This window comes from Drosophila biarmipes, chromosome 2R, assembly GCF_025231255.1.
Source record: "Drosophila biarmipes strain raj3 chromosome 2R, RU_DBia_V1.1, whole genome shotgun sequence".
In the NCBI taxonomy this organism is placed as follows: Eukaryota; Metazoa; Arthropoda; class Insecta; order Diptera; family Drosophilidae; genus Drosophila; species Drosophila biarmipes.
Genome location: NC_066615.1, coordinates 14,092,322 through 14,117,120, shown reverse-complemented (window position 1 = coordinate 14,117,120; position 24,799 = coordinate 14,092,322). Strand labels below are relative to the sequence as shown.

The window sequence follows — 24,799 nt, the reverse complement described above, 5'->3', positions numbered from 1 at the left end:
GGTTCCGTACCACATATGACTTGCATCGTTCTTAAAAATAAATTCAACTGAACTGAAACTGATTATTTTCTATCATTGATGATGACGACCTTGGCATCCTAATTGTAAAAACCTAAAGTTTGACTCGGAAATCCTCAGCAACTTTGCAAGAGATTTCAGAGATATACCCTCCGTAATACACAACTGCTGGGTATAAAATCGTGTAAAGTACACTAAAGAAAAACAAGTCGACCCGTGCTAAGGCCACCTCGGTCTAGCATTTCATATTTAACATCCTCTTGATGTTCAGCCCTTTTCCAGGCAATTTGATTTTCGCAAAGGTTGAGTGCCGTTTGCCCAATCCTTTAGTAATTTCTGCATCCCAATTTAAAGTTTGTGATTTTGAATGATTAATGTCCGAGTCGAGGCCTGGTACAATGATTGATTAATTAACGTTGACAACCGCACAGCTCTGGAAAATAAAAACTGCCGACACACGCACACCCTTACCAAAAACACACAAGTCAACACAGGCGGGCTCTTTCAGTTGCCCAGTTTTTCATTATTTCTTTTTAGTTTATAAATTGACTTCCATTTTCGTTACGGTCGTTTCTTATCCCCTTCTGCCATCTCAAAGATATTATTGTTGTTGCTGCCGTTGCGTTCGTTTCCCACCCAAAAACATTTTCCTATGAAATCTGACACGATGGATGTGCGGACGTTGATGTGTGTGTGGCCAGGTTTTAGCCTTGATTGATTCGAAGCCGAGTTTAGTTAGCCCGAGAGAATTTAAGGGGTTGTGGAGATACATCACAGTGCGAAAAAATGTTGATTGCATTTTAAAATTATATTTTATTTTTGTTTCATAGAAATGTGCTCTAACATAAACGCTTTAACATTTTTTATTTTTCATTTCAAACTATTTAAAAATTGTATCTTAATTTAAAAATTGTATATTTATTCGGGCTTTAAAAATAAATGTTAGTTATTCATTTGCGTACGTTTTTTTGAGTTAACACACTATGCTTAATGATTTCCAAAAAAGTCAATATTTCTCTCAGTGCAGATATTTCCTTTGCAGTTTGCCACTGTCACTTCGTGTCTCTTTCTCACCTCTATTTCGAGCCATATGTGCGTGTGTTGGCAAAGGTGTACACGCAATTAATTATGTTGACAACTGACATCAATTGAAACGCTATCGGAAGGCAATCATCAAACATTAATCGAATGCCACATTCGGCAGGGAGTTCTGAGCCCTGCCTTTGTTTCTCCAAGATTCCCGACTTGCTTCAGTTAACCATATTCAGTGATTTCAGGCTAGGCGAATAATAAAGCTTTGCATGACTATGGTCGATTTTCGGCCTCCTAGGGGACTGGGTAAATAATATAGATGTTTGACTACTGAAGTATGCACTTGGTCTTTCATTATTATTGATTATTGATTTTAATTAAAGTGGATTTCAATTAAAGTGGATAATTGATAATTATTACCGGTATATCAACTTGCTAACTTTTTAGAAAAGACCATTTAGGAGTACCATTTCCAAGTGAAATAAAAGAGTACATTTACAAACTTGGAACTATTTTGCTAGGCCCCTCAAATCGTATGTACCCATAAAATTGTACTTATAGACTATCCCCGTATAAGTGTGCCACTACATAAATAGATTTTAATACTGGATTGTTTATACATGCGCATATAGAACATTCCCTTATCGCTTGTGTTTTCCCGGACTGATCGAACGACTCCAAAATGGGTCTTCGTTCCGACTGGACCCAGATGGATCGAAGGCGGATCTCATTACCTGAACCGCTCGCATTGCATATTCAACACATGATGACTGCCAGTTTGTGTGTTGCGACAGATCCCCGGCAGATAGCCGAGATACTAGTAATATCGCCCCGCTGTATCTCCCCGATCAACGACCTCTCCCACCCGCACTCCGAAATCCGTGGGCCAGACAATGGGCGGCCATTCATCTTTACGTAATTTCGATATCAGAGAAGCGGCACCGAGCACAAACAACAAACAATAAGAAGGCAACCCAAAATTGTATCTTTGAAACAAAAGCACGAAAAAGTGAAAGTCTAATTCAGGCACAGGGAGACCTAACTAACGCAAACCAGGGCGAGTGGTGAGTGCAAAGGGGTTTCCGGGGGGATGATAATTATGGCTGTGCCAAGTAAACCTAATGAATGAATATGGGGAATCTCAAAGTTCACTTTATTCTCCGTTGTCTCACTTGTTCACCGCTCCCACCGTCACAATCGAAAGTATCTCGGCATTTTATGGATCTACAATTGTTGCCAGATGTTTTAAACCAGTTTATTTGCCAAAGCCAATTCGAAATCTATAAAAATGTTTATTTATATACTATACAGACGTTTGGTACACATATATCTATATATTTATACGGTCCATATGTGCAGGAAATTCGATGTCGAGGCGATGCGAAGCGAGACAACAAAATATGTTTAGACACAAAAATTTAAATAAATTTTATATAAAAATCCGATAATCAGTGCCTCTGATTTTTTATCAAGCAAAGGAGGCAATTGTGATACGTGACTTTTGATTGCTCTGCAATGCACTCAGAAAAATGAATGAAAAGTTTTATTTTATACCTACAAATTGTTATTTAAATCAATAATTAGGTGATTGCTTTTGGGTGATAAGTATTTGCAATGGTGGCACTTTTACATTTAAATTTTTAAAGGTTTTGGCAATTTTTAAACCATAGTAAAACTAAATAATAATATTATAGATAATCATATTAATATTTATCTAAGGAGTAAAAGCACTGACTAGGTTTAGTGTATTTTAAAGACGTATTTCACGAAAAATTCCCACGCGTTCCACTGGACCAACAAAGGCAGGAGGAATAGAAAAAGCAACGAGCCAAGTTAACAGGTTAGCAGCCAACTGCTTTCGTTCGATTTTTGCTTTGGCTGGGATCTAATTAAAAATGCATTCGACTGGGCCAACGTGAGGCGACGACGACAAACAGGGCCAGCCAAAACAGCGGTTTAACCAATTAGCATGTTAGGGCCAACAAAAAAGGCAAACTAATGGAAGTAATGAGATGGCGGAAGGGGTCTTTTTAATCCGCCCCGCTCAAACCAAAACCACCACCCACAGCCACCCTTTTTAAGTAGGTACATGTGTATATGTATATAAATATGGTTTTTTTTGCACGATGCGGACGATTGCCCAACTAACGGGCCAGAAAGTATCTTAAGCAGAGCAGAGTATCTGACAGATGCGTGAAGCGTGCCAGCAGATTTGCGAATCATCGGGCGAATCTTCAGCCGGCAGCCGAACTGAAAAACTGATTTATATTAACCCGAACAAAAGCAAAGAATCTCAAATGAATTTGTAGTACGACAAAAAGGCAACGCACGTTTGATGTTGTAGATACATTCTGGTCGTGTTGTTGCTGCCGCACAACGGCAACGGCGAGCAAGTACGGATACGAGTACGAGTACGAGTGTATCTCTCGGGTTTTCGGACGTGGACGTGCGAGTACGAGTACGAGTATCTGTGGGCATGAGTATCTGGTTCCGCGACGCCACTCAGCACGTTCATTATGGCATTTTGTCAGATACAAATTTCACAGTCGCTCTCGCCCCGAAAGTGTGCCTGTGTCTGTCTCTGTATCCGTATCTGTATCTCATGTATCTGCATCTGTATCGGTGCTTCTGCTGCTGATGCTGCTGGTGCTGCTGCTGCGGTTTGTTGCGCGATAAGCATACGGATATGTCAGTTAATTATTTGTTTATATTTCGTATTGCCTCGCTCTCTTAAACTGTACATACTCGACACCGTGCGATGTGCGATGTACACATTTCGTCGCCATTGATACGCGTTTATGTGGTCTAGAGTCTAGACCGTAGAGTCTGTAGAGCCTAGAGCCAAGGGGCTCTACATAAAGTGTGCTATAGCCACAGCTATATGTGTGCGATGTACCCTGTACATGGGCACATCTGTATCGTATATTTCGCATACGATTTTCTGCTGATTAAGGCAAAAGCACACTCACCCGGACCACAATCCACTGGAGTCTGGTTGATCGCACTGGTTGCGATCGGTTTTCAGATGGCTGCGCCGCTTTATGTTCTAAAACCTCTAGAGATTATTTCTGTCACAGATGTATACAAGGACCTTGAAGTTAAAGAACGAATCTTAAAGGGTTTTGCAATGTGTCACTCCAAATTTTAGGTTTATTTCTTCCAGTTATTGCTATCTTTAAATACATTTTAAGTATTTATGAATGAAAAGTACTTATTTGTGTTCATAAAAAGAGTGAAATTCTGTGATTCAATCAAATAAAATTGTAGTTTCATTTCAATTTCAAACATTACTTTCATTAGCCACAAGCATTCAAATAAACTTCTAATCCTTCAATAACAGTTCCAAGATAAAACTAAATATTTACAAAATAGAGCAAAGATTGATCTTACTTTAAAATAAAAGTAAACCTTATTAGTTTACACTTTTTGATAAATGTATTTTCCCGCTATCACTTTCCAAACAAAACTCTCAGTACCAGGAGCCAGCAATGTTTGAGTAAATTGATATCCGCATCTTGGGGGCCACCGGCAAGTGCAGCTGGCACCGCAGAAAGATGCCTGCAGCAGCAACATCCGCGGCAACATCTACAGCAGCAGCGGTGGCGCAGTGGCAGCAACAGCGGCAACATGCACAGCAGCAACATGTACAGCGGCAACAGCAGCAGGTTGCGGCAGCAGCGAAACAGGCGATAAGGAAGAAAGCACAGGCGGACGCTTCGAATGGGGGAAAATGGCTGGAAAACCGGTGCAGAAATGCTGCCAGTGGCAGTCGCAGTCGCAGCCGTCTGTCTGCGTCTCCGCCTTTCGCGAAAGATTCGCTGGTGTGTGGCGAGTGTGTGTGTTGCTGGTGCAGCAACTTGCAACATGCGACCGCTGCAATCGAGCGGTGAATGCAGCTGAGCGCCTGGTCCAATGCAGCGGCCGAACACCTGGAATGGGGCATCCACCTTCGGGATAGCCCGGACGGACTCCCCAAGAGTCCCACTGCGAGTCCCAGGTTCCATCTGCACTCGCATTCCCAGTGTCTCAGGTTGCCAGTGCCCCGTCTGGTCGAGGGCTGTTTTGCGGCAGCAGGGATGTTTCGCTCGGGGGTTGGGAATCCAGATATACATATTGGTATCGGGACCCAAAAAACAAAACAAGAGACGGCAAACAAAAAACAGACTGTGGGTGAGGCCGCTGCACAGGAGAAAAACCCGAAAAAGCGTACAACAAAAGCTCGGGCAAAGCGGAAACCTGTTTTGGCCACCGAGCAAAGTGAGTTGAGTGAGCAAAGAGTTAAGTTGAGCAGCAGCATTGACCCCAACTGACTCAACGACAAAATATGCCACAGAGGAGGACGGCAACAGAGTGTCGGAGGGAGATGGAGATGGCGATGGAGCTGGAGTTGGAGACTGGAGACTGGAGCCTCGGGGGATCTTTCGTATCCGAATAAATGCAGAACATGGTGCGAAATATTTAATACAAAAATGCTGAAAAGGAGTTTGGCCTGACAAAATAAAGCAACACACAAATCCAGCTACAGTGGAGGATGCGTAAGAAAAACTACCAAAAGTTCTATTTATAACTATTATAACTATTTCGCCCTTAGGTTCTTCGTTAAAGTGGAATAATATATCAATACAATTATAAATTAAATTTTAAACTTCCTGGGATGTTTTAGAAATCTGAATATTAATCCTAGGAAGTTATTCGTAGTTTAAAATTACTCCTTACTATGATCCCTTTTTAAAGCCTACGCCTATGCTATACTTTTAAAAAATTCGAGATTTTTATTGGTTTCTGTATCTTTAAAAGTTATACAAAAAAAGGTTATCTAGAATAAATAAATATATTTTATAGCTCAACAAATTAGACTTGCTAATGTTTCGTACAGAACTGTGGGTCTCTTTGGAGGATAGTTTGAAAAAGAGTAGGTCTATACAACCGAATGTTTATAAGAAAGTTCGCCTTACGGAACGTCACCTGTAGCTGCCAACTGCAAGCGAGGTGAGGCCAAGTAAACCTGTTTACAGTTCAAACTTCGCATTCGATATATTCGATGTGAACTCTTTTTTGTTGTGCTGAGCCGTGTTCGTCTGGCAGGTTCTGGGCCGCAGCCGCTTCTTCCTAACCATCTCCGAGTGGCTTTAAGCCACCTACGAAGTCGAAGCTTAGGCCGGGTTATCTTCGGCTTAATTGGGTCATTCACACGCGCCACTTGCCCCGCCGACAGAGATGGATATACGGCTCCAGAGGGAGATAAAGATACAGATGGAGACACCGCTGAAAGACACACACAACTTTTTTCCAGCCTAGCAACAACTTCCGGTGTCTCAAAGACGAAGCGGCAAGAAACCCAAGACGAAGCACACATTACAAGTTAGACCACTCGAAGACGTATGCGAAGACGGGGGCAAAACAAACGGCGAAGAACAGAGGGAGAAATGTACATGTATGTGCCATATAAGAAAAACGTCATTTAACAACCGGACAAATAACACTGTTTATCAAGTGAAGAAAGGCATTTAAAATCTCGTGTATGCCAGGTATTGAGCCCAAATGCATGCCCTTCATCGGCATTCCAATGGAATGCGGCTAATGTTGGTGAGGGTAAACTTCGAAGGCATAAAGCCTGAAAGTTGCACAAAACTTAAGGAAGGAGAAGGTAAAAGTCAATAATAAAATCGATACACGTGATGAATAGATCCTGCTACCTTTTGTAACTCTAGAAGCTTTGCAGAATAAGACTTCAACGAAAGTACTGGAAATCCTAAAGGCTCCAAAAAGTTGTCCTACGATATTTCATTTCTTGAGCTATCTAACTACTTGATTCCATTTACATAACACAATTATGGGGAATACTCTAAAAATACTCTATATAAACACTCGTAAGTTACACTGTTTAAATAAAATAGTTATATACGTTTGATGTTCAATAGTCAAATATATTTACATAAATACAAAAGTACAAAATGTAAATACTAATCTTTAAAATGAATAGTACTTTTTTAACACAGATCTACATAGCACTCTATATTTACCAAAAACTATCAAAACTAGTGTTACGATTTTACTACTCCCGTTTGTGAAATTCTCAGATAAAGTATTTCTCGAATTGGTTGTGAACCAGAAGATTCGAGATCTTGCAGATTGAGGTGAATGAAGCAACGGTAACTCTCGCCCACTCTCCGGCTTCCTCTACCTACAAGGATCAAATCAAATCAAAGGATCATCGGTGAGCAAACGAGAAGCGAATAGAGAGCCAAAGACAGGGCAAAGACAAAACCACCAGCCCAAAGACAAAGGCAAATAAACGAAAAGACAAAAGAGAGGGCCGTAAAAACTCAACCGACGACTTCTGGGTGTGCGAGCGGGACGCAGTGCACTGGGCGAGAACGAGATAGCGCCATTGTACATCCATCATTTTCTAGGCGATGCAGGCAAAGGCAACCAAACACACAACAACAACGAACTGCAGTTTAGGCTTAGGAAATTATTTGGCAATCTCGAAGCCTCGAAAAACTGGTCTTGATCTATTTTTAAAAGCCCAGCTCGAGCGCAAGCTGCCTCGAGCATAAAAACATCAATCAAACAAAGTTCTACACGAAAATCGCTTCAAGGTCCTATCAAAATAAGAGGAGAAAAAAGATTGAGGCATTTATAAAACCCGAAATCAAACTGGTTTTGAAATGCAAAAACCACCCACACACGTATGAAACGCCTCAAACTAATTTGGCGATAAGAGTAAGCTCGCATAGTGTTACTTACCTAGAAGCTGCGGCGATAATCCAATTTGACTCTGATTTCCTTTGATTGGCTTTTATTTGTGTTTCATTTCTATTTAGCACTGATAAATGCTTTGACTTTTAATCCAACTGCAACAACAACAAGAACGGCACAATTTCATTAGACGGATGCAACAACAACAATCGCTATTTTGCTCTCTCTCTCTCTCTCTCTCGCTCTCTCCGTGCGTGTGTGTGAAAAGAAAATCAAAACAAAACACGGCAAAAACACTCGGCCACACTCGTAAGACTCAATGAGAGGCAGGGGAGAGGGAAAGAGCGCGAGAGAGTGATCCGCTTTGCTTTTGTTTTAGTTTTTAGTGACTGCAACATGTTGAATGTGTTTACTCTCGCCGTAACGGTAAATGCTAGTGCTGCAATTTAGCAACTCTCTCTGCGTCTCTCTCAATTAAAACATAAACAATTGCAGGCGGCAATTTCCCTTGCAACACACGCACACACTCACACAGGGACACACACACGCACACCTATGCAAAGGACGCTGTTGAGGGTTGCATTTTGTTGATTTAAAATAATAATAATTATTTGCTTACTTTTATCTCACAGTACACTTAAGGATATTTTCACTGTTTTCTTAGTTAATCATAAGACCGGCAAAATCTTACACAGAATTCGTACAAAAAATATTTAAAACGCTCCCACTGACTTGTTTGTTTTCTTTTTCCACTTTTATGCACGCACTTAACATTTATTGCTGTTCACTTGGCATGCTCTTTCAGTTATTTCGCAGAGTGTATTTGTTTTACGAGAGTTTTCGACAATTTCGAGCGCTAAAACAAAGAAATCGCGTCCGACCCCAAAAACCGCGTCCGACTCGCGCTGTTTTTTTTTTGTTTTGAGTAGGGTTGTTGATAATATATCAATCTATCGATAGCTTTGGAAAACCGATTTATATATATCGTAATCATTTTTCCGAAATATCGAGAATGCGATAACTTTTCTGATATTTGTTGTTTTTATGTTTAAGTATAACTTATATAATCTATATTATTTAAAGACAAGATAATAGGAACATGGATTTGAAATTAAATTTTGTTACATCATATTATTTTTATTTGTTCAATTCAAATTTTAATGCATTTTGAAATATAAAGATCTATTGTTGATGTGTTTAATTTCTATTAGTTTTTATTCTTAGAAACTTTTTGGGAAACTAAAAAATGTCAAAAATATTAAATATCGATATGTTTTATAGAGGTCTATTAAATATGATTTTTATGTCTTTTTAAACTGAAATTATCGTCGATACGATATTTTAAAATTATTTGACTCACTAATTACTACTCTATGGCTCTTAGGGGTGCAGAAACATCGATGCATCGATGATTTTCAAATTTCTAAAAACATCGATGGTTTTTTGGGACCATCGATGTTTCCAGGGCCATCACTGTTCAATAAAGAAGAAGAAAATCACGCTGAAGGTTTGTTTATTTATTTATTTGTACACTGTTGCCAAAGGTTTAAACTTAAGGTACAGGGAGGAAAGACTTTCGGCCGAGCTAGAGGTTTGTATTTTGTCACATTTTACCTATTTTGTTGATAATAATGTTTACTTGCAGTTATAGGGAGTGATATTGCTGGTGTAGGCGCGAGGCTGCTTAAGTTTTGCAACGATGGATAAGTTCTTGAATAATAGTATAAAAACTGCGCAGTACACGGCTAACTGCTAGCAATGTAGTTGATTGTCTATGTACATCTGTAAATTTCTTATAGGTTCCACGAAGGAATACATTGAGACGGAGACGGACCTCCGAAAAGGAAACGAGAATCACTTAAAGAAAACCGAAAAGCATGCAAGGGCCACCTGCATTCACTGTGAGAAAATGTTCAAAATTGCAGGAAACACAACTAACCTATTGGACCACCTCCAACGGATTCATCCAAACTATATAGTTGCTGAAATAGATAATCAGTCGCCTAGGTTGGATAGTTTCGTGCAACGGAATGTAGAATATCCTCCAGAGTCCCAACAGAAAAAACATTGGATAAGTACGTAATGCTAATGGTAGCACAGGATGTTCAACCGTTTAGCGTGGCTAAGCATGGACCCTAAATATAAATTGCCGAGCAGAACCCATTTCAGAGAAGAAATGCTACCTAAGCTATGCAACGAGTTGAGAAAGGATCTTGAATGTGAGCTCGAAGGTGTCCAGTATGTAGCAATTACCACGGATGGATGGACTTCGCGTGCAAATGAAGCCCAATCATTGTTACTTGCCATTTTGTAACCAATAAGTTCGAGCTAGTTGCAGGGTCCTTTTCGACGGCTAGTCTTCTGACACCCACTAATCATTCAGCGATGAATATCGCTAATACTCTTCGACAGGTGCTAAATGAGTGGGGTCTTTTACATAAGGTTGTAATAATAGTTACTGATAACGACGCCACCATGAAAAAGGCATGCGAGCATCTGCAAACTAACCATTTTACTTGTGTTGCTCATACACTGCCAAGGCGAAATTTAAGGAAGCTCAGATGGTGAAAGACCCCGTAGCACTGGTTCAAGAGGTACCCACAAGGTGGAACAATGGCACTGTAATACAGTGCCTTCCAAATGATCGAAAGGATATTGCAGACAAATTACGCACTCTCAATCGCTTCGCTAGGGTCGGCAAAGGCTCCAGAACCTTTTTCGGCCGATGAAATCGATGTACTCAAAAAACTTTGTTTATGCCATTCTGGCATCCCCCACGTTAAGTGATCGCTTAAACGATGGTTTTGGGCACTACGAAACGGTCACCTTCCCTAGGATGGCTACAATCAGATCCGAGGTTTTAAAAACAAGCTTTTCAACGAACAAGCAATGCCGATCAAGCATGTCGAGCCTTCGAAGACGACCTTCAAAGTGTGTTGAACAAATCGGCTCAAGAACAATCCACTTCGACTGCGCCTACACCACCCAATTCGACTAATAGTTCGAGCTACTTTACAAATCTGCAACTAAAATTGAACTCAAAAACGAGACAGAAGCATGCGATCCGTTACATTTTTGGTTGGTAAATATGGAAATTGTGTATTATGATTATTTTAAAATAAATTATTCTACTTCTAGCAGTGTTCCAACAACATGCAGCCATTCAAGGAGCTAGTTAAATACATTTACGTCATGGAAGTCGGAAAGTGCCTTTAGCAAGGCAGGACAAATCCTTTCCGATCACCGTACACTATTGAAGTCCAACATCGTTGACCAGCTGATGTTCGAAAATAAGAACTATTATAGCTTTAATAAGTGATCTCTAGAACCTTCGACTCAATAAACTGAATTCTTGTTTTTATTTTTTTAATTTTAAATATTATTATGTTAATTTTATAAACGTGTGTTTTTTTTTAAATTGTAATAGAAATTCCATTCAAGGTTTTTATTTATATTTGAAAAAAAAAATAATTTTTGAAAACATCGATGTTTGATGAAACGTAAGAAAACATAACGAAAACGTAGCACAACGTATTCAAAGGCGATTAGCGCACTGCTTTAAGGCAATATAAGAGTATACGGCTTAAGTCCTAGCTTTATGGGTATTTGCCAAAGTCTACAGGCACTGCTTTAAGGCAATATAAGAGTATATGGTTTAAGTCTGTGCTTCATGGAAATTCGACAAAGTCTACAGGCGCACTGCTTTACAAAAATAGAAGAGTGTATGGTATGGTTTAAGTATCCGCTTAACGGGAATTTGTCAGAGTGTACACTGTGCTGCTTTATGACAATATAAGAGTGAATGGTTTGAGTCTCAGCTTCATGGGAGCTCGTCAAAGCACTGCTTTAAACCTATGTTTTGAAAATATAATAGTTTTGTCTATTCCTAAACTTTAAACGCTATTGTGCTTTAAATGTACCTAAGGGAGAAGTAATTTGCCAGCAGTTTTAAATAAGTTTATTGGAATACTTCTTATGATTAGGCACTTTACAAGGCTTATTTGCTAGGCTCATTGCGGGGGTCATTGCGAGAATTATTACTAAGCTGACTGCGAGGCTCATTGCGAGGCTCATTGCGATAGTCGGTAGTTCTTCCACTTTTAATGTTTTCACTTATATTTACCCCCATTAAAACTGGTTTTTATCCCCATATACGCAATTGCGGAATAGCCTTTTGTCTGCCCAAAAGTGGCAAACTCGTATTGGATATGCGAAGACTGCGTGGCTTTTGATTTGGCCATCATCAATATTGATTGCCTGCTGCTCCAGTTGGTCTGCATGTCGTGGCGTTTTACGATTTAGCCGCTCAAAATTTGTTATGCCGCAAATCCCCAGCAGCGCCTGTCAAACGTGAATCCAGGTGGCGAGGCGACACCTAACCGGGCACCGAGAGCCCTGCCAGCACCACCGCCGCATGCAATCAGCCCGACCATAAATACTTCATTAGCTTTTTCGAAGAGTGGTGTGTGCCAGGGCGAGGGCCATGGCGAGGGATGGGATGATGTGGGATGCACATTAGCTGCAGCCTTTGGCCTTGCTGCACATTTGCAATGCTTTTTCCACCTGCCAGCTAAAATAATCACAGCTCAGATTGGTTTGCCAAATTGCTATTTATTAAAAATCAATGCTGCTGGCCACCGACTAACGTAAACGCAAGGCACGGCGACTACGCCAGCAACAGCAAATCAGCAATTTCAGCAGCCCCAACAGCATGTCCGACACCCTTCTGTGACATGTCCCTGGCATACCACCTCCCACAGCCTCGAAGGCACTGAAAAAAATAGTTAATAATAATGTAATGCAGAGGTAATATTTTAAGTAAAAAAATATTAAAATATTATATTAAGTAAAAAATGTTATTAACATGGAATGTGGGTTAAACAATATAAAAGTATTCAAATTCAAGACTTTTATTTCTTTTGCGGTTTTTGCAAAGATGAAAGATAAAATTATTTGTAAAATGAAAAATCTTAATTTATTCCCTTAAATAAGTACAATTGTAACAATTTTTTTTTTCAATTCTCTAAATATGACAAACAGTCTAAAAAGATTGCCTCCTTTTAAAATGTTGTGAACAACAGATAAATAACCAAGGTTGAATTTTGTTATATTTATTTATTTTAAATATAGACGTTAAAAACGGACAACAATTTTGCTTGGTAGAATCTCCATTGAGGCAATGAAAAATCAAAGATAACTGATGGCTATACCTGTTTCGAGGATTGAAAAAGCGTTGAATAAGAGTATTTTAAAAGGAAAGAATTACTATTTATTAAGAAGAATAGAGATTTTTAGTTTTTCTAACCAATAACCCTATTTTTTGCCGGCATTAGTAGGGGTTCCACTCTACCCTAGGAGTATCTAAGGGTTTTAAAGGGAGCTGATGTAAGGGGAATTCGATAGCAGTGCATCCTGACTCCGTCCCGAAAACACTGCAGGGTGAGCCGCAACACTGGACAACACAAACTGGGCAGCCGGGGTGGGGCAGCGCCTGCTAATTGAAATCCCATTTGAGGCGGGTATTTTCGATGTGCCCGAGCCACAGAGGCCAGTGTAAGCAGATGCCGGCGGTTGTCCTTACAGCGCCAGACATATGCCACGCCCCCGGGCGTGGGTGCGGGGCAGGGGCGGGGGGCCAGAGGTGGAGGCGTTTTCCGCAGGACCTGCTCCAAGCAGCTGCCACTGCTGTCGCTGCTGGTTTTCGGGCGACATTTCCGGGCAGTCCGAAGTAATTGCTCGGCAAGCTGTTGCCGCTGACAGAAAGGGGGAGTGAAATTGGGAGCGGGAGTGGCAGGCTGGTGGGTCCCGGGCCTGTGTGTGGCAGTCTGGTTACCCGGGACACTGGTGTAGTGGTCAGCTTAGCCGGCAAGCGGCTTACGTTAGGCATTTCGTTTTGGCCGCCACGCGGCGTATGAGGAATGTCAAGTGAATGCGGCCGGAAGCGACATTCGGCAGTCGCATTTGCCAGTTCTTAAAGTTGGCCCAGCATGGGGGTACGGACAGCGGCAGGGCAAATCGAATTCGGATGCACCAGCTTCGTTCCTTTTTCGCTCCTGCTGGTGCACTGCAGTTACGTGACTTTTTGGGGGCAATTTTTTATCGAACGCCCGACTTTCCCTTCGGCGGGGCGGGAGGCACCACCTCCGGCTGTATCCGTAGCCGTGGCCGTATCCGTAAACATATCCGGATCCGGGGCTTCGCATCCCGCCGAACGGCCGCGCTTTGCATATTAACTAAGTGAAACATTTTCGTTGACAACTTTTCAAACATTTGTGCGCCCTGCGCAAATATTTACCGCCACGGCTCGGGCAGGGATTCGGTTTGGGATGCTATCCGTATCCGTTGCCTCAAGACGTTTAAAATTGAAATTTAAATTCGATACATAAACTGAGGAAATAGGAAAATGGCAAAAAAAGGACTCCGACACATCCTTTTGACCGTGCAGCTTAACATATCAATCCCCGCTCGTTTGCTGGGTCTGCTTTGGGCAATTTGAAATACAAATTTTACACCACACCCCCGGAATCAAATGAGCCAAGGCCAATAAGTCTGGCTCCCCTCGGTGGATCCCCTTCTTCTACTTTCCTTTCCATTTTTTTTTTGGTCCAGCCCTCTAGCCCTTTTAACAGTCTGTCTGGGCTCCAAGGGATTTGTGGGCAATAGTCCCAGCCCCAGCCCTAATTTCGAGTTACTTTGGCCCCCCTCGCCAACTGCAGAGCCCACACAGCCTCACTGAAATTTATTAAATATTGAATGTTTTCCTTTGCTAGATGACTACGCCTCTGGCTGCAAAAAGGAAAAGTTTCCCCTTTCCTCGGGCGGGCCACTTTCATCCTTTGTGCCCGCAGTAACTGGGGGAAAAGCCCCCAGCAGCCGGGAAAATTCTAAACTTGTCGGGGCTAATACACGATTATGCAAAGTCCGGCAGTTATAGATACATCAATATGCTATTCTCATTGACAGAGCACGATGATAGAGGGTTGAAAACACATAAAATTCGGCTATTTAACAGTTTTGGGGTATTTACATTGCAGCACTAAATAAAATATTATTTGTGAGTTTTGTTTTTTTAAAAATGCAACTAATAACTGTCGAAAAATCACTTCACTTTGCAGCCAAAAACTGATATGTAAATAGTCAACTGGAAAGCAATTAAATCTGTTTTTACTTTTGTTTAAAAATAGTCTAACTAAAAAAATATATATTTTGTAAAGGATAAATAAAAATATTATTTACTTGTGGTCCCTGATCAAAAGGAATATTTGATGAGATATCGCTCTGCTATAAAAAAAGCTTCTACTGATTTATTTACCCAAAACTATAATCCCTCTGTTGCCTTTTTTGAAATCCTTTATATTTTTATAGCTGGTAAAATCGTTTAGTTATGCCAAATAATGGCTGCTATTTGGGCAGCGGGCACAAATTGTATGTCATAAATTATTTGGTTTCCATTATGTCTCATATTGAGTTCGCTTTGTTTTTGCTAGCACAAAAATAATTTAATAAGTTTAAAGTTCATTTGGCCATTTTCATTTAGCAGAAAGTCATTAGAAGTTGCTCTGTTATTTTAGTCAATTTTTTTAGCCAAAGAACACAATATCCATGCAAGCACAGTATCTTTTAATTAAAGAATCGTTTTCGAATTCGACAGATATATTATCTTATTATCACATGTTTGCAAACCGAACCGTGCTGTTTTCAATAAAAATAAGCTTGGTACTTTTTCAATAGAATTTCGTGCGTGTTTATTCGTTCATGGCAGATTCGTTCGAGCACTTAACGTCCCCAGATCTCGACGGTGGAGTTGATGCCCCGGTTGACCTGGCCGCGCAGGTTGACGGTGCAGAAGCGGTAGCCCGGGCCGCCGGAGTAGAGGCTGGGGTTCGCGCCGGAGTTGTTCTTGAAGTTGTCGTAGACGACCACCGCCGAGATGTTGTAGTATCCACTGGGGTAGTTCACGTTCACGTTCCAGTAGTTGTTCTTGATCGGGTTGCGGGCCTCCACGGTGCGGGACAGCAGGTAGTCGTTGCTGTTCCTGCGCCCCCAGGTGGCGCTGTAGGCGTGGCAGCCGAGGATCACGGCCAGGACAACGGAGAGGACGAGCAGAATACGCATCTTGGTTGGGCTTGCTTAACGTGCTTGGATCGTTTGGTGTCAGCTGTTCGGCGCGCTGGGCCTTTTATTCCGCCTCGCAGCTGGCCCAATGAGTAAGACAATGTTTACAAAAGCGCTTCGCCTTTAATTAACTTCTGTTACAGCTCGTGGGCTTATCGGTGCCCTGAAGTGGGCATGAGGGCGAGAGTCTGGCAAAAAAGCAGCCAAATAGTGCAAAATGAAATCAAAGTATAAGAACCCCCGGCAATCAAGGGGCGCCGATAAGATTACCTGACTCACGCCGGCGGTTGTGCAAACAAGGCTGTTCCGACACCCTCTTGCCGGCCTTCCTGGAAATACTTGGCTCGCTTATCACCAAGTGCTAAGCCCTCCAGAACGAATAATTAAGATCGGAACAAATCTCAGCTGCAGATTTCGGCTAAAAGATACCGGGTTGGTTTTAGAGGTAACTGAGGGCCCTCCTATCAAAATTTTCCACAAAGCACATAGTTAAGATATCACTCCCGGTGGTTAGTCAGAAATATAAACCTCATTTAATTTTGTCTCTAACTAACCCACAATTAATTCATCATAGAAGCTCATATGAATGCAAATATCCCAAATTGTCAACAGCATTTTGATGCTAATTAATTAAAATGCGAAACATCAGAGCAGCTTAAGCTTAAATGAAAAGCATTTCGACTTTCCAACTGCAAAGAAGCATGTGCGATAATAATACTCATATCAATGCCAAGCTTGCTTTACAAAGCAAAGTTCAAATCTAACTTAAGCTGCGAGCTGTAATTAATATTGTTTGAACTGCCACTTGGCGGAACCCTAATTAAGTCCAGAGATAATTCCCTTCTCGCTTGTGGCACTGCCTTCGTGGTGATGATTAATCTCCAACGGAATGCATTCACAGAACTACTATTTCAGCGGGGACCTGCGGGTGGCATCCCCATCCTTGCTGGTCTGGTCCTGGCTGCATATTTATTGCGAATTACCACGGCCCGCAGTCACTTGCTTTGGAGTAAAATCTCATTACTGGCAGCAGCCGTGCCTGATAAGGGTGGACGTATTTGTCACTTATGAAAGGGATAATTCGCCACGCTCCCCCAGGTTGCCTGCCCCCACTATATCCGAAATAAAAAATGGATAAGGAAAACCCCACAACGACAACTGAGGGAGACAAGAGCCTGAGGGAGTGTCGGGGCAAGCGGACCATTGTGCTCCCATTGCCATGGCCATTATCCGATTGCAGTCTGTGCTGGCATTTTGTGCAGCAACTTGTTAATCACATTTTATTGACACATCGCCGGCTCTCGGGGGAATCGATTTCCATTTTTAAATTGGCCAAATTGAGGGCTGCTTTTGCTTCTGCAAGGCCCCCTTTCAGCTTGACTGTAACATGCGTTCGCTTGATAAGCAATTTGTTGTAGACCCGCTCAGGCTGGCTCAAACAAACATGAAGGGCAGATACACTTCAAGAAAACCTATACTTTAACATTTTAAAATTAAATGTGAAAGGAGATATTATGATACACCCATACAAATATTTTAGGACGTAAGTTCTTGCGCAAAGGTAAGGTTAATTTGTTTGTAAAATAAAAAAAAAAACTTTTCTTCTTCTAAATCAATTTTATCCTCTTTGAAGTAATCCTCTTTCGGAAAAAACACATACACCCATGTTTTTTCCAATCCTTGAAAGGATGATCAAATATTTTTAATTATTCGTTATTAGAATAAGGCTAGGTCAATAATAAACAAGCTAATAAATTACTCTAAGTTGTATCCAACAAAAGTTAAAAAATCTTTAAAAGTTGGTTGCTTACACAAAGAAAAGACTATTGCCCAAAGTTTATCATATATTTAAGCACTTATAAGTTCACGTAGATAACCAAGTGATTTTTAATTCCCTGTATTAATGGTTATTAATGAACCTAAGGTGAGTTTTTAAAGAACCTTAAGTACTTTTTGCATACACAAAAAATAAGGCTTTCAAGCTATTATATCTTGAAACCTGTTGTATATCATATCACTTTATTTCGAACTTTAACTAAGACATTTTTTCAGTGCACACACATGCACTTACCATCGCCAGATTCGACAATTGGCAAATTTAAAAGCAATAAACGTACAGAGAGCAAATTTCTGGGTTTATGCCTCGTTCTCGTTTAGCCTTTTTTAACTGCTTGTCAGGGGCGTTGTGGGCGGGTGGAAGGGGGTGGCGCGACCCCAAGGGGCGGACGAACGCGTGCCGACAGTATTTTCCAGCGCTGGCTGGTTCCACCCCCTGGGATCGGGATATGTCTGGGATTCCGTCGCAAGCTGCCGCTGCCATTCAAAGGAGGACTTCCCTTTCATTTGCGCTTTCAATGCCAATCGCTGGCACGACACTTTCCCGCTTTCCCCCTCCGGCAGTGTACCCCTGGCAGCCCACACCCCCGAGGAGCAGAGTTCAAGCTGCGCTTCGGCAAAATGTCAAGAGCGGAATGTGCACTTTTGACAGTTTCAGTTCATTCGCCGTACCCCGGACGGGAAACCCCAGTCTAACCCTAAACATCCCCTCGACATCCGCACACATGGCAACCCCGACACGTACCCCTAATAAAACTTTCTCGTCGAAACGAAAGAACAAAGTCAAATATTAGGAAAAAAGTGGAATATGGCAGCGGCAGCAGCAGTTTATTTTATTTTTGTGTTTTTAATGTGTTTTTTGTGCCGTTGAAACCCCGCACAGCCTCTGGTCCCCTTCGAAAGAACGAAATTCGAGTTTAGTTGCTAGGCTAAACAATGGAAAGTTGAAATAATAATCCACACAATCACAATGGGCAGACTTATTCCCCCACGTAATTTTGCATTCAAGGAATTTTTCATATTCGAGTGCTTTAAATTCGTTTATTTGTTTGGGTTTTTCATCTCGTTAAGAACACTTGATGTTGCCAAAACACCGAAACTTCAGGTTTTATTAAACTAATTATTATTGCAGGATTTCCATAACAACTTTTATAGGTATTCCCAGGTTTGTTTTGTTTCTATTTCAATTGCTTGGAAATTAATACAAAAATTGTGGGAAATTGTCACTAAATATTTGCTACTATTCACAAAAAATCTTGTTTTTATGGTTCGTTTAACTATGTTTAAATTAAATTTAATGACTAACAAGCAACACTGCTGGACTAATTATATATTTATTAAGTTCCTCGTTTGTTCCTTCGTTTTTATTTCTCAAATGACACTTTTTCAGCGGAAAGCTAAATAATAAAGACCAGCACTTCAAGGAGAAATTCCAGCTAAAGTAGGGCTACAATACGCGTTGTTTGGTGCAGTTTGCACTAAAAGTTGCGGCTTTAACCAGCATTCCTGGCGCTGTGGTTCCGTGCTCAGTGCTTTGGCTTTTTCTGGCATATGCAAACTGGTTTCTGTCCAATGAATGTCCCCCTGCAATGGCTAATGAATTCTCTAAGCGATAACAGTGCAAGAGGAATTTAATGCGCCAGCAGCAACAAAGCAAAAAAGCAAAGGTAAGGCAAACATAATGAAAGCGGGAGCAGCGGAAACGGAAGCGGGAAATACAAAAGGAAAACGCCGAGCCGAAGCCGAAGCCAGGGCGTCAAAGTTGTTTGCCCTTTGTTGGCGTTGTTGTTGCTGCCTCGGCTGCCATTGTTGCTATTGCTGTTGTTGTTAATTGCTGACTTAATGGCGCTTTAATTAAATCGCAACACTGCAGGCGGCCCAACTTGGAAGTGAAAGGCGGTTTTGGGGTGTGGGAGTGGGGGTGGGAGGGATTCGGTGGCGGTGGTGGCGGCGGGGCTGCTGGAATTCTTGCACATGGCGACTTCCGGTTAGTCACGAGCCAGCCCTCCGACCAACTTGATTTGTGACCCTTTGTTAATTGTAAACGGTCGAAAGTTGTAAACTGCTTTTGCCATTTTATTTTATCAATAGCCAGAGCGCCAGTCCTGCGAATCTGGTTCTTTTCTAGCAAAAAACTAAAAACCCTACTTTAAAACCATTTGATAAGGTTATTTATAAACTTATTTATCAAATTATTTACATTATTTTTAATCTATCCATAAAATAAATTGTTTATATTCTTGAAGAAAAATAATAAACAACAAACTGTGTTGACTAAAGAAAAATAATAGTTTTTTAGAAGAAATAATTTTACTCTATAGGAAAAAATGTAATTCTTTAATTCAAAGTCTCTCCTTAAATAAAAAAAAATATTCTATTTATGCTTGAAAGAGTCAAAATAAAAAGTAATCGGTTTTAATAATATAATTTAAAATCATTTATCTTTATTAATTAAAATGTATATATTTTATTTATTCTTGAATAAGCATATACAAAGTATGAACATTAAACTATAAAATAAATCGTTTTACAAAATGATATTTTAATTTTATAAAAACACAAAATTTTAAAAAATGTACATTTAATTAAAGATAAAATTATTTATTACGTTATTTGTTACGTTGAGAATAAAAACAGAACGCTTTCAAAAATGTAAAATAAACTAGACATGAGTGATGAAAAAATGTTGCCTGCTTTTCAGCGCCACAAAATGAATCACAGATATTTTGGCGTACTTTCTGAATGGTTTTTATTTTTCGTAGCTGATGTTGTTATACACCGCTGTCAGTACCAAGTGCCCCGCCCACAAATTACTCACCCAAATGGCTAAACGCTGCAGCTGGCGATAAGTTGGCGCTTGCTGTTGTGGCAGACACAACTCCTGATTCGATCTTGGGCGCACCGAATGTTTAATTGCCGGTCTTGCTGTCTATCAAGTTGAATTATTCCAGTGGTTTGTTGTTGCTCGCCGTGCAGCCGGGTGTAAAATTTTAATTAATGCAACTGCAGCATATAACTAACAAACTGCCAACAAGACCCGTTCGCGCTGTCAAATTGATGAACTTCGCCAAAACAATTGGCAGTTGCGAGTCTGGCAGTGCTAGTAGTTTTTTGGCCAATGTTTTTCCTACAATATTTACGTTTAATCAAATGGAAAATCCACTGCGATAACTGGAAGCTGTAACAACAGTCCAGCGAGCCTTGTGCCCGAGAACTCGTAAACATAATCGCAGTGGCCGCTCTGCGCTCGCTCGCAATGGGGAATCTATTTATTTTGTGGTTTGCAGTGCTGCGGCTTCGTCATCCGTATGTGTAAGTTTATACATCATTTTAATTAAAAGCGGTAAAAAACACAGCTGCTGCAGTGGGGGCACATGCAACATAATGCACAGCAGATAAAAATGCAATATGCCCGCAATACCGCAATTTGTTTAACATTCCAGCCAAACGCGGACTGCATAAACAATTAAACCGATTGAGTTGGAAATGACGCGTGTAAAAAATGCACTGTGAAAACCGCAGGATAAAAACACACATTATATCGTAATCTAACATTTCGATCATTGCCACCAAAAGACCGCCAGATATGTTTACTAGCATTAATTGGTTTAGTGCCTGGCGGTATCGATTTCCGGCGCGGCCATAGTGCCACAAATCATCAGAATTCATAAATAATAAAGCCTTTTTAAATGATTCAAAAAGCGTTTTGCATATTTCATGTCTGTTCTCGGGTCCTCCGGCTGCCAATTAAATGCTAAATAGATTAAAATGGCAAAATGCTGCGATAAACGCAATCAGGAATTCTGATTTATGCCTGCCAAATGGGCCCGTTGAACCCGAGCGCAATCAACCACTTCGTTCATCAATCACCCAACACTATCGAACAAATAATCGGAACCCTACAGTTGAGGATTTATAGTTGGGCACATACTTAATCATTAATTTATGTAGCGTAAATATTCTTTAAGAATTAAAAAGTATACGAGTATGTATACCCCTTACTCGTAGAGTTAAAGGTGGCGCCTCGTTTATAAATATTGTGTTAAAGTTTAAATGGGATTTTCATCAGATTATCAAGTACCTTCCATATCCATTTTTTATTCATGTATGAGTTTTAACCAAATAAAGTATTAGACGCTGCGTGGCAAGTACTTGAAAGTGCGGATTCTCGAAAACAGCCTATTTGCCGCATGCATATCTCCATCCCGCTCGCTCTCTCTTTAGCTGCGTAGCAAGTTTTTCTTATTATGGAAAGTCGACCATAGACTTCTTTCTTGTTTTAAATTTTATGTGTGTTCTGTTTATTAAAATTTAAAGCTACTTTTAAATTATATAAATTTTTGTAACCCATACTTAAAGGGTTTTCATACCACAACCATAGATATACTCTCAACCTAACCCCTGTAATACGGTGTAGATATGCATTATTCATGAGTCCCATCTAATCCCGCGATCTTATCAATGCAACCAGCCACTAATCGAGTGGACAGACACTCATAATTCGTCAACTAATTGCTGATTAATTCCCAAACATGATTTCCAATTCAATCAGACTTGGCTAATTACAAAACTTAATCCCATGGAATGGCCGCACAAACACCTGTTGGTGTATCCGCGTCGGAGACTTCCGCTTCTCGCACCTCCGATTTCCCCGCTTTCCCCTAGTAGGGGCCACACGCAGGGCCAACAATGTTGTGCCACGGCAAACTCGGACCAGGATTTTCCCATTTAGTTTGTTTTGTTTTCCGATTCCTTTTTTGCCGGCTCAGGGGCAAACACATACGCCGCTTTTCCCCCACCTTGAGCCACGGCACGCCCCCTCTTGTGGGGCTGCCAGTCAAAGTTTTGTCGTTATGAGAATGGGTGAAAAAGCGAATGTCCAGTGACAGCTCGGAGGGCGAGGGCAAAAAAGATTGAGTATACCCGGGGTACCGACGGCTATGTGGGTATATACCATTTATGGCTGATGTTTGAAGCGGGAAAACGGACTTTTCCAGGTCAAAAGTGACATGCACATAGGGATATTAATAATTATACATTTTACATATAATATGGTAGTTTGTTTTGTTTCTTTATTATAATACTTTTAAGGGATATTTACATTTTTCTGGGTACTTAGAAGTCGAGATCTTGGGTTGATATTCTTTGCAATTAGAGCGGCGCAAACGAACCCCATGAAGAAGGGGTAACGTGGGGTCAGCAAATGCGCATCGCTCAGTTTTTGACACGCACGGCAAATATGTTTGTCCGACCAAAGGAATGGTAGACCCTGTTCAGGGGCGGTTGCAAAAAGGGGTGGGTAATGCCCCTTAGGCCTTTTTAAAGACAATATTCTAACTATACAAACTTTAACCCCTTTCCAAATCGAATTTTAAGAACAAAAGTACAGATTAAAGCTACCTTTTTGCATAGTTTGAGTGTAAACTGCCTGTTAATAAAAAACGTTGAAACGTTTTTTTTTTATTTTAATTTTTTTTGTAATTAAATTAACATAAATGAATTTATCCACATTATTTCGAGAAGATGGAAATCTGTCTTTGATTGCTCATTTTTTACGCTTCATAACTTCAGCCTGGATCACTTTTCTGGAATGTTTAATAATAGTAAGAAATTGGTTATCAAGTCTTCTTCTCAGATGATCCTAATTTGGCTAAGATAGGGAAATCATTAGCCGAAGGTTCATTGTTTTTAGGGCCCCATAGCTGAGTTGCCCATATCCTAGAATCCCCGAATCCGCCCCTGTTGTGTGCGAACGTGCCCTCGCATGGATCCGGTTTGCCCATCGAATCGACCCTCTCCTCAGGCCTTTGATGCATCCCATTTTTTCCCCAGACTGCCCCCCTTTATACAAACCTTCGGTTGATTAATAAAGCACTCGCATCGCTCAGATTGCAATTTTTGTTTATGATTCAAAAGGAACATTTAATTTATTTGCTTTGTTTTTTTGGTTTTTTGCCTTTCTTTTTATCGTGTTCGGCTGTTGCTCTTCACAAAAATTGAATTTCTGCTTTCAGTTGTCGTTCTGGTTCTTAGCTTTGTCTTAGTGCCACGCCCACTTCCATCTTTATAATAGCGTTCGGATAGATAGAGTGGTGGGGTGGGTCGGATTGGGTCTGGGGTGTTAGAGGTGTGAGGGCGTTTCGAGTGTTTGTGTGTGTCTTAGCAGATATTCCTTCATTCATTTGGTTTTTTAGACGAAAACGCACAAGTTTCGAGTTTCTGTGTATACACATACAATCATACGCTAGAGTATATCTAAAGTAGGATACAGAGAGATACATCTATATAGAGTTAAAGAGTGAGACATATGTAGAGTGAATGACAATTTGTTTTGCTTTGTGGTTTCTGCCTGTTCGGGGTGTGTCTAGAGGTGTGAGTGTGTATCTGTGTGGGTTTGTATCTGTGTGTTCGTGTTAGCCTTTTCCCTCCGGGCCTTGCACGTCTGCCGGTATTGGTTTTGTTTTCCACTTAATAGCCCTTACAGTTAGTTTTCAATTTGACGACAAAATATACGTTTAGTCATAGACATACACTCACGTACACATATATAAACATGAAACACATTCAGTTAGTTATAGTAGTGGGCTGCTCCTTTGATTGAAGAGCTCCGTCTCCCTAGCTTTATAATCTATTTGAAATTTGTTGTCTGCACAGGATAATTGTGGGTGTTTTTGTGTGCGTCTGAGTGTGTTTGTGTGTGTGTGTGTGTGTGTGGGAGCTGCCTGGCAGCCTTATTTATTTATTTTTTGGGGAGTATTTATTAAATGCAGAGAGCTTTGATAGTTTGCAGTTCAGTATTTGCTTTAGTAACGTTTCCATAGTCGAGTGCGAAGCTTAAGAATAAACAATACTGGAGTCAGCGTTCGTAGGTAGACGAATAAGCAGCTGCTGGTTTGGAACTATTTTCTATTTCATCCTTAGTTATTTCGGTGCGTGACGGTTCTTAATATATTATTTTATTATTGCAGATTCATTTGTGTTTGATTATGACAGAGAACATTGAAACTACGGTTAAGTGGTAACGGCAATGCTTTAGCTATTTACTATAAGGATCATATGTCGGGATGGGTGAAGCTGTATCTAGTTAGGTTCCCGG

The 24,799-nt window shown here is 40.7% G+C and overlaps 2 protein-coding genes and 1 long non-coding RNA gene across 12 annotated transcripts in view; 1 reads left to right on the top strand and 2 right to left on the bottom strand.

Annotated features, from left to right (window-relative positions):
* LOC108036901 (neurogenic protein mastermind) overlaps positions 1–8,661 on the bottom strand; it is a 72,312-nt gene extending 63,651 nt beyond the window's left edge. Inside the window, exons 1-2 of the mRNA XM_017113281.3 lie at positions 8,372–8,661; positions 7,801–7,907 (exon numbers count right to left, since the gene is read on the bottom strand). The gene's annotated coding sequence lies outside the window, so the exon portion shown is untranslated. The remainder of the gene's footprint in view (positions 1–7,800; positions 7,908–8,371) is intronic.
* A 554-nt stretch (positions 8,662–9,215) lies between these two features.
* On the top strand, positions 9,216–11,129 carry LOC122818166 (uncharacterized). Of its 10 annotated transcripts, XR_007764041.1 has the most exons (5): positions 9,217–9,259; positions 9,310–9,343; positions 9,398–9,473; positions 9,552–10,830; positions 10,891–11,129. It is a non-coding gene; the product is annotated as an uncharacterized LOC122818166 (long non-coding RNA). The 10 variants fall into 10 exon arrangements; XR_007764037.1 differs by having other exon boundaries at positions 9,398–10,830; XR_007764039.1 differs by having other exon boundaries at positions 9,226–9,259; positions 9,316–9,343; positions 9,398–10,830.
* A 4,343-nt stretch (positions 11,130–15,472) lies between these two features.
* LOC108036899 (uncharacterized) lies at positions 15,473–15,916 on the bottom strand. The gene has a single exon (XM_017113279.2). It carries the CDS (start codon positions 15,865–15,867, stop codon positions 15,529–15,531), a length of 339 nt encoding a protein of 112 aa, XP_016968768.1. The 5' UTR covers positions 15,868–15,916; the 3' UTR covers positions 15,473–15,528.
* Positions 15,917–24,799: the final 8,883 nt, after the last annotated feature.